Source organism: Aotus nancymaae, unplaced genomic scaffold (genome assembly GCF_030222135.1).
Source record: "Aotus nancymaae isolate 86718 unplaced genomic scaffold, 86718_ANA_hifiasm-v0.15.2.pri h1tg000103l, whole genome shotgun sequence".
Lineage (NCBI taxonomy): Eukaryota > Metazoa > Chordata > Mammalia > Primates > Aotidae > Aotus > Aotus nancymaae.
Window position 1 is genome coordinate 5,629,141 of NW_026988518.1, and position 13,843 is coordinate 5,642,983.

Consider the following 13,843-nt stretch of genomic DNA (forward strand, 5'->3'; position numbering starts at 1 on the left):
TGATAGCCATTTTGGAGACATTATGGAAAACAGACCAGTGGTTGGTTTTTTGTTTGTTTTTGTGTTGATGCTGGAGAGGCTGAATCTTGCACCGTTGTAGTGTTTTGTTGTACCAGAGAAAAGGGATACATTTGCAGCAGAGTCAACAAAAGAGAAACTGGCCTGGGGGCGCGTCCTCAAGGAAGGGTGCGTCAGCCATTATCTTGAATTCCTGCTCACGTGGGGCTACCTGGGACAAAGAGCTTAGTGAATTACATGAGGAGGCAGAACAAGCTACAGGAGAGGGTGCCTGTCCAGAAATTTTCGTGCCAGGATTAATTATAGCATTATGTAATTTCTTGACCTCATTATCTAAGGAATTTGAATTACTCCACCAAGGAAAATACTGACAGACTGAAAACAGGCCTGGGTACTAACGAGGAATCTGGTTGATCACAAGGAAGGGATTCATTAAAGACCATAATGAGGCTGAACTGCAGTAATCAGAGAGCTTCCACACAGCAAATGTTAACCACTCCCTACTTTGCCACATCCCTCCTAATTGCTGAGACCTCACCTCCGCTACTAAAAATCAGCACAGTGATTGACAGTGGAGCAGAAACCATACTACAGACTGTTGGCTGCTATCCGGAAACTGCTGCCCCCTAGTGGACCAAATTGTATTTCGTTACTTGACCAGTAATGTACCCCATAGAGCTAATTGTTAGTAAACCAAACTGTCATGCATTCTTTGTTTAGTTTTAGTTTTTGTTGTTTTGTTTTGTTTTTTGGACAGAGTCTGGCTCTGTCACCAGGCTGGAGTGCAGTGGTGAGATCTCGGCTCACTGCAAGACCTGCTTCCCAGGTTCAAGCAATTTTCATGCCTCAGCCTCACGAGTAGCTGGGATTACAAGTGTGAGCTACCATGTCCGGCTAATTTTTATATTTTCAGTAGAGACAGGGTTTTGCCGTGTTTGCCAAGCTGTTCTCGAATTCCTGACTTCAAGTGATTCACCCACCTCGGCCTCCCAAAGTGCTGAGATTACAGGTGTGAGCCACCGTGCCCAGCCCTTTCATGCATTCTAAAGATATTTTTCCAATCTTAAATTATTAACTGAATTTGGCTTACATATAAGAAACAAATACTCATGAAATTCAAAGACATTTTAGCTTAGTTACAGCTTATGGCTTATAATCTAAGGAACTGCCCCTTAAACAATTATCTGTATTTATCAAATGGTGAACAAACTCATTCCCAGATGCTCTTTTTAGCTGTTCTAGGACATGTGTATTTAATTGTGTGATTTTCCTCCAGTAGTTGCCTGGAAGGCTTATTACTGTTGAAATATCACCTGACTGTCATTCAGATGCTTAGAATGAATGCTTATGCTTCTCCTTTCCCACAGCGCTTGCTTTTCAGCTGCGATCTAGGTGATTCCAGCTTTGCCAGTCAGCATATTCCTCCTTCATGGCTGCAAAAATTGGTTTAGGGGTAGGCATGTGACCTAACCAGGCCTAAGAAGAGTGCATCTCAAGGCTTTTTCTGGGAATGGCAGGATGCTCTTTCTTGATGGAACATAATGCACAGACATAGCCCAAGAGCTGCTGGCAGCGGTCTTGAGACCACAAAGGGAGACAGCTTCACATGGAGTTAACATACTGGAGAACGGTGCAGAGCAACGGTAAGAAGGAAGGCTTTGCTTTTCATTTCTTTGGCGAGACCTTTGAATTTCACATTTGTTTCGCATGTGTTTGTAATCGCTCTTTGAGACATGTTATAGATGGCTGCTTAAAATAAAAAAAAAAGAAAACAGAAGTGAAGTCTTTGGTGACAGCACCAAGCTGCTAGATCAAGCCTTGCTCAAAGTCCCAACCCATGGACTTTTCACTGGACATTATCTAATTGTTTAAGTAAGCTGAGTTAGGTTTTCTGTCCCTTGTAGTCAAAAGCACCCTAATATGCTGTATAAGCATTGACCGTGGAGTATAAACACACCGAGAAGGCGCCTAGAATGTGAACTTACAGTGTAAAATCACATTCATTTTCATGCCTTTTCAATTACTTAATGACTGCCCCCTAAAATTATCCCTTCGTTCCAGCTGTTTAAATTTCTCCTGTATTATTTGATCATTCCTAGCAGAAGATAAACATCCTGTATTATTTTCTATCTTATAAAAAACAAACTTCCTTTGACCCCTGGAATCCCTCATCTGGATTTTCTCCTCAACTTCCTACTCCTTCTTGGACACCATCTTCTTTCCAACTTCTAAATACTGGATTATCTTAGTGCTTGAACTAAGACAATTAGTTCTCATTAGTTCTTTCATTCTTTATCAATAATCACTCTCTAGGTAATGTATTCAAGTCCATGACTCTATTATCAAGCTCTATCATGCCAGATGCCCATAGTACCCAGATGCTGATGATTCCCGAATACCTCTCACAGCCCCCAAGCTCTTTTCTGAACTCCAGAGCTGCACTGTTGATCCAAATACTTACACAACCTCTCTACCTGGGTATCTAGCAGGCATCTTAATCGTAATACATGCAAAGAGAATCTTTCATTTCTCCCAACCCAAAAACCTATTTCTCCCCAAGTCTTTCCCATTTTAAGAAGCAGCCACCATTTTCTGAGGCCAGAACTCTTGGTGTTTGTCATTGACTTCTCTTTCTTCTCCTGCTCAATCTGTCAGCAAAGCCTGCTATCTCTACCTTTAAAACACACTCCAATTCCAAAGGTCACCTCCTCTGCTCTCCCTCTACTTCAAGCCACTCTCGTGTCCCACTGGATGACTGCAATAGCCTCCTGGCTGGCCTCCTGTTCCCACAGTTATTCCCCTACTATTTTCCCCGCACCCACCTGCGTAATCTGTTTAAAAATAATAAATTATGTTTTACAGGGTATTGCTGTCAACTCTCTATGCCCATAGGGTTCTATGAGCAGTTTTGTAATGTGTCAATTTGGCTAATCTGGAACTACGTTTCCCAGAGTCCTCGTCCCTGTATGGTTCTAGATTATAGTTAACCAAAAGATAAATTTTCACAAGATTTGGACAGGAGAAGTGAAGCAGCAGCCATTTGGTCATCATGGTTAGAGGTGGCGAGAGACAAATGCAGGGATGCTCCCAGATTCTAGCTTGCCCTGGCTCTCCCTGACTCTGTAACTAGGTTTTCTACCTCATTTCTCATTCTGCTGACCAATAGGAACCCCAGGCCCCACACTGGATGCAGAGCAATCTTCCACCAGCTCTTCTTCACCAGCTCTCTCTCTCTCTCTCTCTCTCTCTCTGTGAGTCCAAGGAGGAAATGACCATATTCTTATGTGGGGATCTACAAAGGCTTCAAAGAAGAGGTGGCTGTGAAGGAAGAAATGATCCTTCCTTCTACAGTCCCGCCGGCTTCCAAAGCAGAGCACCCAATGGGAGCATGAGGACTAAAAGGCTGCTCAGCGCAGGCCAGTGCATGCGCCAGGAGCTTCCTGTCCAGCCCTTCACCATTTAGTGCAACTCCCTACTCCACAGCCGGCAGACTTCATGACTTCCCATACACAAGGTCCCCACAGTGGTCCAAATAGAAGTACAGAGTCCATGGACACAACAGCAATAATTTTCTTCGTTTCTCTAACACTTGGTTTTTTATTTAGGCTTCCTTTCCACCAGAAGATGGAAACCACTCAAAGCAATTTGGTGACTCCCTCTGGGTCACCTACCTTTCTGCTGGAGTTGTGTTCAAGTGCACATCCCACGACCACTGCAACTGCCCTCTAGATCCCTCCACGTCCCCGCTAACCTCTCCCTCCAGCATGGGAAGTCCTTTTCAAGTCTGAGAGTGGCAGCCTGGGGTTGGGAAGCCTCTGTCTTGTTGCCATCTTCTTTCAAATCTGTGGTCTATGCACTAGTCCTGCTGTTCACACTGTCTGGAACCAGCAGAGACTCCACTTTTCTCTGCTCTTAGCTGCCATATCCCTTCCAGAGACAGTGATCACAGAACTGCTGAGCTGCCTAAATGGGGGAAAGGGTCAAGGGTCAAAAGACAGACCTGGGAAAAAAGCATAGATGGATATTTCAAAGGACACCATTTCATCATTCCAACTGATGAAAGAATTCAAAAATCATTCACATGAAAGTATCAGTGACTCATAATATTTTACCAAGAGTTGCTGAGACCAGCTGAGTCGTAGAGACCCCGACCCAGGCGGTGCTGAAGGAATTAAGAAACAGAAACAAAGACAGAGTGCAAAAGTGGGATCAGAGTGGGACCGTCAGGGGACTGACAGCATTTCCCAGCTGCCAGCCCAGGGCAGACTCTGACCCACGTATTTATTCTCTGTGAACAAGTGACTATTTTTAATAAGCGGGTTCTCGGTGTTTCTTCACAGAATAAAGATACACTAAACAGGCAGATAGCGCCTGTTCACTGCTAAGATAGAAATAAGCTGAAGAACACTTGCGAGTCAGCAATGGGGACAAGGTCAAATATCCTGTGTTTTGGGAGCTGGTTTAACTAGTCCATGACCGGTACATACTGCTTGCTTATTCTAGCAGTTTCCTGCCTGGGGATGGCTCGGTGTTCTCTGCCATCGCCTCTCAGTAAACAACATCACACACACGTCAAGACCTCCTCCCAACAGAGTCATACTTGTAAAATGAAAAAAAAAAAATGAGAGAGTAAAGGTAGAATGTTACTTATCAGCTATTGTGAGGGGATTTGGTGCGAAGGTGGAGGAGTCTTTTTTCTCCCAAATCCAGCCACATGCTGTTCTGCCGCTCCGTAGCAGACCCCCGTGCCTGACATCCCTGCTCATCCTGCTACACTTTGCTCCATGCCTGGGGGCCCAATTATCCATATTTTTAATATTCTTTTGTTCCTTATAAACAGTTAAGCCATACTATTTCCTTTTAAAGAAAAGCTGTCTGCATGGTGGCAAAGATTAAATCTTGTATGCATATCTGAGTCTCTGAAGAAATTTTGTTCATTTTCTTGAATGCATCCAAACCATTGCTTTATTCCACTGTTCGTTTAATCCAATGGTTCTCAAAGTATAGTTTGAAGACCAGCGGCATTTAAGTCACCTGAGAACTTGGTAGCAATGCAAATTCTTGACCTTAACCAGGGACTTACTGAATTAGCAATCTAGGTTTTAACAAGAAGCCCTTCAAGTGATTCTAATGCCCACTTCCCATTTTGAGAACCAGCTTGATCTGTTAATGACTGCAATCAGCAACATGTATTTACTATTTACTGCAAAGAGAGGCTGGAAGTAGCCACAGACCTAAATGGCACTTCCCAGACCTTGGAGAAATCAGAATGCAACCTGCTCTGAAGCCAAAACAGATTAAGAATACGTAGACCATAGACAAGATTCTCCATTTGCAGACTGCGCACTCCCTGTGAAAGTTTGTTATATATGAGTCTGTTAGGATTTTTCCAGTTGCAAGGAACAGAAACTCAAGACAGCTTAAGCAAAAATGGGAGACCTATTTTTTGTCAGGTGAACTCATTGGTCTACGATCTTCAGCCCCTTTTCGCTTAAATCCTGTGATTATACATCAAAGCACCAATAATTAATACTTTAAAATCACTGTATTTCTGGGTGAAATAAAAATCTTTTTTAAAAGCCAGGTATTTTGAAACTGAGAAACTGAAATTCATCTTGAATATACACAATTTAATAAACTAAAAATAGGGACCTAAAGGAGTTGTAAGAAAAACAATTTTGACGTGACAATCTTTACCCAGCCTGGTTTTCAAAAACCAACAAAAAAACTATGCTCCATTTGCAAAGTAATTTGTCTTCTCCAAGTATATTTCAGGCCAGAGAATAAGAGATGTAACAGACAGAGTGGGAGAAAATGCTTTTTCCCTTGCGTATGTTAATTGCATTTGGGACGGGAAGCGTTGTTTACAACTAAGATTGTGGCGCCATCTTGAGTTCCTGAGAAAGATAAGTAACTTGACTGAAATGTTCAGACTGGATTAGAAAACAACTAAAGGAATTGTAAATAAAATCCAAAATACCTGTAAGTGATTAATGAAGGAACATGAAAGGGAAGCCTAAATAAATGAAACCAGAGAATATTCTCCAGGTTTCTGCAACTCTACCTGTGATGGTCTCTCTAGTTCATAGTCAGAGCTCCCACCCCAGATTCTGCTACTTCAAGTGTGGTCTGGGATAACAGCTTTAGCGCCACTTGAAAGCTAGTTAGAAATGGAGATTCTTGGGCCCAATCTCAAATCCCAGACCTAATGAATCATAATCTGCATTTTCTAGGTACTTTGTATGTACGCTGAAGTCTGAGAAGCTGCTCTCTATGCCTTCCTTCACCAAGAGGGTAGGGGAGGTGGGATGGAAAAAAGAGACAGACACCTCATCAATGGATAGAACTGCACAGTCTTAATAAGATGCCATGTATTAAACTTGAATATCAGCAAGTTATGAATCCAAGCCATAAGAAAAATCAGTCATGATCATATTGAAAATATTACACATTTTTCAAAGACAATAATTTGAGGACTTCTGTCTTAATCCACAGTTTCCTAAACACCAAAAGCTTTCCTGCCTTAATCCCACTGATCATGCCCCTTGCTTCTACCAACTCAGCCTTTAAAACTGTAGTGTTTCCTGGATCTCACCAGGGAGCTTTCCTCTCCTGGATTCCCACTGCATTCTTCCCACTTCCTTAATGCGCTCTAACTCTTAATATTGTACGAAATGGTTGTCCACCCATTGAGGCCCCTTTTCTTGGTTGTCATTTCATTGGCAATAACCATGCTTATGCCTTTGAATTCACTCATTTGCTCAGTAATTTATTCTAACACTAAGCACCCACTACATGCCAAACACTATAGATTTGATTAAAATATGAAAGATATAATTCCAGCTTATGTATTTATAGAATGAAATGTCAAACAATTACAATAGAACATAAATGTTATGATGGGCAAGTAGGGCGCTCTGAGGAACTTACATAGAGCTACCTAACTTGGACCTGGAAAGGTTACCTGCAATCTCAGCTGAAGGGCACAGAGCTAACCAGGCAGGGTGGGGGAAGTACAAAGTGTTTCAGGAAGAGGGCATGCCAGCATCATTAAAACATTATCTTGGTCATAGATAATGCCAAAAATAAATGTGTGTTTGACAAAGTTTGGAGTTGTGTATTGCCTCGAGCATTCCAGTCAGTCACTTGGCAAACTGACTGGCTAATTAGAGTTGCACTAATTATCTTTTTAAAAAAGAGAGATAGCTTTCAAAGTATTGGCTATAGCTATTTTTATTTAGAATAACTGTTACTTTTGAAAAGCATTTTCAGATCCTAGAGCTCTGAGAAATAGCAAAAGGAGCTTTACCTGAGTTAACAGAAATTTCAAAGAAATTAAACATCAAGGAATTAAACTTGTACGCTGAACCCTCTGTTAAGTCAGGGATGGTCTGTAAGTATCACTCTAAAAATTGTGGATGTCTACTTTCCCTTATTCCTGTCAGTTTCTATGTTTGAGCCCATGCTATTTGGTACATACAAATGAAGAATTGTTATATTACTGACTGACTGACCTTTACCATGTAATGTCCCTATTTCTAGAAATGCTCACTGACTTAGTCTAGTTTTTCTGATATTAGAATATTTATCTAATAAAAGATTCATATCCAGAATATACCATATCTGAAATAATGGCACATTGTTTAAAACTGGGCCCAGAGACTAAATAGGCACCTGAAGAAAGAGGACGTCTAGACAGCCAGTAAACATTAAATGAGTTTAACCTCATTAGTCATCAGGGAAATACAAATGAAACCACCACGATGGCTGAAGATACAAACACTGGAATACCAAGTACTGGCAAGGACTAGGGAGACGAGAATTCTTACACGCTTATGTGGCAGTGTAAAAACTGAACACATTCCATTCCAGAAATGCACACACATGCACCCAAAGACATGCATAAGAGTATTTCTAGGAAGTATTCCTAACAGCTCCAAACAGAAAACACCCAATACCCATCAATGGGAAGAGGAATAAATAGTCTATTCATATACAGATGATGCCGGTCTTATAATGGAGCTACATCACAATAAACTCACAGTAAGTCAAAAATACGTTAAGTTAAAAATGCATTTAACATCCAGATAAATCCATCATAAAGCTGAAAACTAATAAGCTGAACTCTGTTAAGTCAGGGATGGTTTGTAATTAACCATTACACACAGGAATAAAAGTGAAGGAATTATTGTCACACTTACCATGGATCAATCAGCCTCACAATACTGAGGGAAAGAAGCCATATATAAAAGGGTATCTAATAAAGTCCAAAACCAGGCAAAACCAATTTATGTGACAGAAGTCAGGAGCCAATAGATGGAAGAGAACAAGGAGCCTTTAGTGCTGTAACAATGTTGTATTTCATCTGCTGTGTGGGTGTGGTTATGAGTGTGTATGCTTTCTTAAAAATTCACTGAGCTTAAATTTATCAATGTTTTTGTACCTATACTGCAACAAAATGTTTACAAATTTAAAAAGGAATTTAGCTACATGAGGGGATATGGCAGAAACAAAGGTGGTAGGGAATGTCTAAAATTGATAAATCGAGAAATAACTATGAAGGCATATTGTTTAAAAAAATGAGATGCAATTACACCAACAAGAAGAGTTTAAAATGGTTGCTCCTAAGGTTTGGAGGGGACTGTTTTGCAGTTTTTTTGATACTTTCTTAAAGTGACGTGCATATGTTATGTATATAGAAATGGTTAGAACATTTCAATTCTTCACAAAGGAAACATCACTAATGTAGGTTTAAAAACGTAGACAGCTTCCTGCAGCCAGCAATGCCAAAGCTCATCTGTTAGAAGAAAATTCATTCTGCTTCTCAGCACAACTTAGGATTTTAAACATCAAGTTTAAAAGTTAAAACTTTACATAAGGAACTGACAGATGCTATCATATCACCGTTTTTAAGCCAAATGTTAATCATTGAGAAAGTGGGGGCCAGGCGTGGTAGCTCACGCTTGTAATCCAAGCACTTTGGAGGCCACGGCGGGCGGATCACCTGAGGTCGGGAGTTCAAGACCAGCCTGACCAACATGGTGAAACCTCGTCTTAAAAAAAAAAAAAAAAAGAAAGTGGGAAAGAGACCATTGCTAGATATATTTTATTTTACTAATGCATAACAAACTACCATGGCTGTTTCATACTTATTTTCTCATTATATAAGAGTAAAAACTTGTTATGAGAGTAACGTGATATGTCTTGGTATGCAGCATGATGCCCATGGATGAAAGTTCTTATTCTCTGGTTTATTCTTCAGATTAAACTACCAATTCCTAGTGCAGTTTGTGAAGATGTTAATAGGAATTATATAGAAAAAGGTGTTCCAAGGTCAATCATGTTTTGCAATCACTGGATTTCTGTTTGTGGGTCTTCTAAGAACCACCATATGTTAATGTGATTCTCCAGAAAGATCTTCCTCTGCACCTCAAATAGTGAGGCACTATAGTTGTTACATAAAAAAGAAAAAAATTAAGAAATTAAGAAAAAAAGCCCAAATTGTTGTTTTGTTTTTTTGATGGCAAGAATCCATAACAAAAGCAATTATGAGGCAGCTAGAATACTTCTACTAGTAGGTTTAGAGTAACCCAGAAAACTGAAAACCTAAAATTCCCCATGTCTTAAAATCTTTTCCAAGACTAATAGCATCTTTTAATGTCTTCTGGCTGTTTGGTATCATTTGGCAGGTACACAGATTTTACTGAACTTCTCTAAAAGAGAAATTCATTCAATTAAAAACCACATTTGACAAAACTTTAACATAAAGAGACACTGTGCTAAAAGCATTTTCTGAATTTATTTTTGTGGTTTTTCAAGTCAACATTAAACTGTGTATGTTTTTAAGTCAAGGCTGAATTATAAATGAACTTCCCAGTATTTAGATACCAGAATAAAAAAGAACAAGCAAAGGTTGTATAGGATATCTGAGGTTTTTTTTAATCTGAACAGAAAATAAGTATACAAGTTCGCTAAACAGAAGTGGTATAAATTCAATGTTATGTATTATGGAATTCAGTACATCAAGTTTACTTCGGTAGTCAGTGATTGTTATGGTTAATTCTGCAAAAAAAAAAACTAGTTATGCAGAAACAAGAATATAAAATGCCCCTTTCTGAACCCCCCAGGTTTGATAAACTGATTTCATATCTAGCTTACTGATTATATTCTGTTTCACTTCTCCCTGTGCAAATAACACATCAAGTCATTTACTGATGGTTTGATGAGCTGAAATCATCTTCTCTTAGGATAGCTCGACATAATAACCAAATATAAAAAAGTTATTCAAGATTCACAGAGATAAAACAGTGCCTCGGAAACATGATTCACCCATGTATACATAATTTTAGAACATACTTTTAAACATAAAATCACAGTCAAAGACAGTGATAGCATTGCATACTCAGTGCATTACTTCATGTAGTGCATTCCTATGGCTCATCTGGAGTTTAATACCAAATAACTACCACGATTCTAATGAGCTTCTAACACACAAATTTGTCTAATTCTTCAAAAAATCTAAAACTCTCATAAAGACCTTGAGCCTGGCATTTAAGGACTTTGTGTTTTAATATCTCAAACACTGGGAAGATTAGGTGTGACACACGGTAACCCCTCCTTGTAAGCAAGACTGCACATACACTCTTGTTACATCACCACAAAGAACCCGCAAACAACTCTACCGTAGACTGAGAGGGGTACATTTATCTTTAGTTAAGGAAAATCGAAATGCCTTTCCTGGACTCAAATGCACTCCAAGACACACACGAAGAATGAGTATTACTGTGGCAGCTAAAGAAATCTACTACTGTGTAATAAATGCTGTTATGCAATGATGTTGTACATTTAAATAATACATTATGACTTGTTACCCACTACCATGGGGCACAGGAAAATGAAACTCAAGACTATCTTGCCAGAACAAGACAAATGATGACCCAGTTTTAAATAGGGTTCTTCATTGAAGGAAAAGATAGAGCCATAAAAGTCCAATTAGCTGACTTCAAATGGTTTACATCCCAGGATGAATCAGGTTACAGTGATTAAAGCCCAATTTAATTTAGGCAGGTTTTTAACCACAAGAATAAGGACATTCTTAGTACATATTAATAATTAAACCAACATATACACAATTAGCAATATCCTATATAATATTAAATGTTTTAACAACTTGTTCTCCATTATTCTATATCTAATTTGTTGCTTTGTTTTTTTTTTAAAAAAAAACCAAGCTCAACTTTATTTTACAATGTACTTTGCATTTCTAAGTGTATTCTGTAATTATTTCATTGAAGCAAGGATAGTTCTCCAGATTTCTCTAAGAGCCAAACTCAACTGTATCTTCTGTTATCTGTTTGAATTCATAGTTGCCTCTGCCATCCATATGCAGGTAGTACTAGGAGAAAGAAGAGGGGAGAAAGTCAGTAACTAAGAGTGGATATAGTACTGTCCTTCATAAAAATAAAATACAGACTTCATTATTTTAAGGGAGCTAAATCTCTAAGCGTCCCACAAATTAGAATGCTTCCGTAACTCCATGACCAAGGACCTCAGCTACCAGTGGGTTAAACTGTGTTAAATGCAAGACTGTTCCATAGGTTAGTCTTTATTGCTTCCCGTAGCCTGATTACCTAATCAGCTTGGAATCTCTAACTTAAGACTTTTTATTTGTTTTTAATTTAGTAGAGGAGAAAAAGAGCTATAAAAAGTGCTTATATATCCTAACTTCTGAAGATACAACAGCAGGTACAAAGCCTTTTGTTTTTATTTAGTGGCTTATTTTCAGAAAGCTTTCTGAGTTTCTATTTTCTGTATTACTATTTCTTAGCTATCCTGGCCTCTCACATTCCAGTTGTGTTCCTCTCCTTCACATGATCACTGGCCTGATGACTATTTTGCTACTTGTCTATACCTCCAAAAGAAGAGGAAGGGTGAACCTCAAATACTCTCAATTCCTCTCAATGTTCTATGGCTATAAGACTTAAGAACTTCTGAGAAAACACAAAGGCTTGGTTATATTTTAAATGGCTTTGATTTCTAGTTATTCAATTTCCTGTTCATGAAAAATTGACAAATTATAATATGCCATAAAATAATAAAAGCTATCTTTAAAAGTCACATAGTTATATAGAATTTCATTGAGTTTTATTAAGTACTTTCATACAGGCTACCTCTCTAATTTTCATGGTAATCTAAGAGATAGGCAGGTAAGGATCAATAACTTCATCATACAAAGGAAGCAACTGAGGCTAGAAACACTGGTGCCTGAACCCAGGCTCCCTGACTTCAAATCCTATGCTCTTCCTTTTATCACTCGTAGACTATCATCTATATCCTAAAGCCCTGAAGGTAAAGACTGTAATTAATTTACATCCGTCATGACACTTAGCTCAGCATCTGGCAAAAAAAAGTGCTTAATCAGGTATGTATTTTGCGGGAGAAGATACCCTTACCATTGTTCTAACTTTTCTGAACCCCTTGCTTTTACCTAAAATTTCTATATCACTTAGGAAGGGAAAAAAGGAAAAAAGAAAGGAAAGAAGAAAGGAAGGAAGGAAGAAATGAAGGGAGGGAGGGAGGAGAAAAAAAATAAAGAGAATTAAACAGGGTTTGCTTTCAGGTTTTCAGCATTTTACATTAAGAGTTGAAAAGAAGTCCCACAGTGAGAACGGCACTGCTGAAGCACCAGAGTAAACAATGCATCTGTACCAATGTAAGCCTCACTAGAGTATCTTTGTAAAGTATAGTTACTACCTCATGAATCCTGCCTACTACAGTGCATTGATAAGCATAGCTGACATTATTCAATCTTCCCCCTTATAATCCTGACCTCTATTAAAAATGCCCCTAATTTTTTTGCCATCTTATTCTTCTTAAGACTTTTTCTTCTCTGTTACTACTGGGTAAGAAAAAGTTTACTTCACCATATTTGTGATAAGATTATGCAAATTTTAGTAAGTTACTATTAACAGACAACAGTCACTTATAAAACTGGAGAAAAATTGTTATACTATTGTTTTCAAAACTGACAACTACAATATTTAAGAAAATCTTTTTTTATAAAGCCACTTTTTCTCCTTAAGACATACGTTTAAGGGAATATAAACCATAAAATCTAAAACCATATTCACCTGAACTCATATTTTAAAGAAAATAAAGTTTCACTGTACCATTCAATGAAAGAAATACAAACCTCATGATGTTTCCAAAGAGATTTCCTATGTGACACAGTGAAGAGAGTGATGCCGACCTAATACGAAGAAAATGATTTAGGTTTGTATCAAAAACCGAGCACAAATTAAACTAGTCCATGTACTTTAATCTGTTAAGAGGACTGTCTTTGGTGACTAAAGTTAAAAAGCAAAGTCAATGAGAAAAAATTCACAACTGATGGCAAATGTTTACAGCAATGGAATGTACTGGCCATCAACCACGTAATAAAAACTACCAGGTACTGGCATTAAGTATATTATTTCGTTTTGGGCAAAAAACATATCTCCTAGCACGTTTCCTATTTTTTTGTGAAAACTACGTGAGAGGAATATAAGAAGAATAAAAACAGCCGAAGGTGAAAATCAGGAAAAATTAAATCAGTATAGCATTGCTGACAGCCAACTTGCTTCTCAAATACAGGGTCATAATCGTCTACTGTAAACTATTGTTATGGAATGTGTCTTGGAATTCAGCTTTTGAAAATGTATTATTTAACACCCCCAGAGGGTTCTGAGACAGAATTTTGTAATTAAACACACGTTTCTGTAGCAACACATATGGACACTGAAATCAAGTGAGACAAATAATAGAGTTTAAATATCTTTCGTTAGCT

The 13,843-nt window shown here is 38.5% G+C and overlaps 1 protein-coding gene across 6 annotated transcripts in view; it reads right to left on the reverse strand.

Moving 5' to 3' along the window:
* Window positions 1-11,225: 11,225 nt before the first annotated feature.
* The window catches only part of ABCD3 (ATP binding cassette subfamily D member 3), an 88,632-nt gene continuing 86,014 nt past the window's right edge, over window positions 11,226-13,843 (reverse strand). For all 6 annotated transcript variants that reach the window (XM_064370213.1, XM_064370217.1, XM_064370215.1 and 3 more), the window contains 2 exons: window positions 13,211-13,267; window positions 11,226-11,413 (listed from right to left, as the gene is read on the reverse strand). In XM_064370213.1, the coding sequence (XP_064226283.1) occupies window positions 11,336-11,413; window positions 13,211-13,267 (135 nt within the window). In that variant the 3' untranslated portion in view covers window positions 11,226-11,335. The remainder of the gene's footprint in view (window positions 11,414-13,210; window positions 13,268-13,843) is intronic.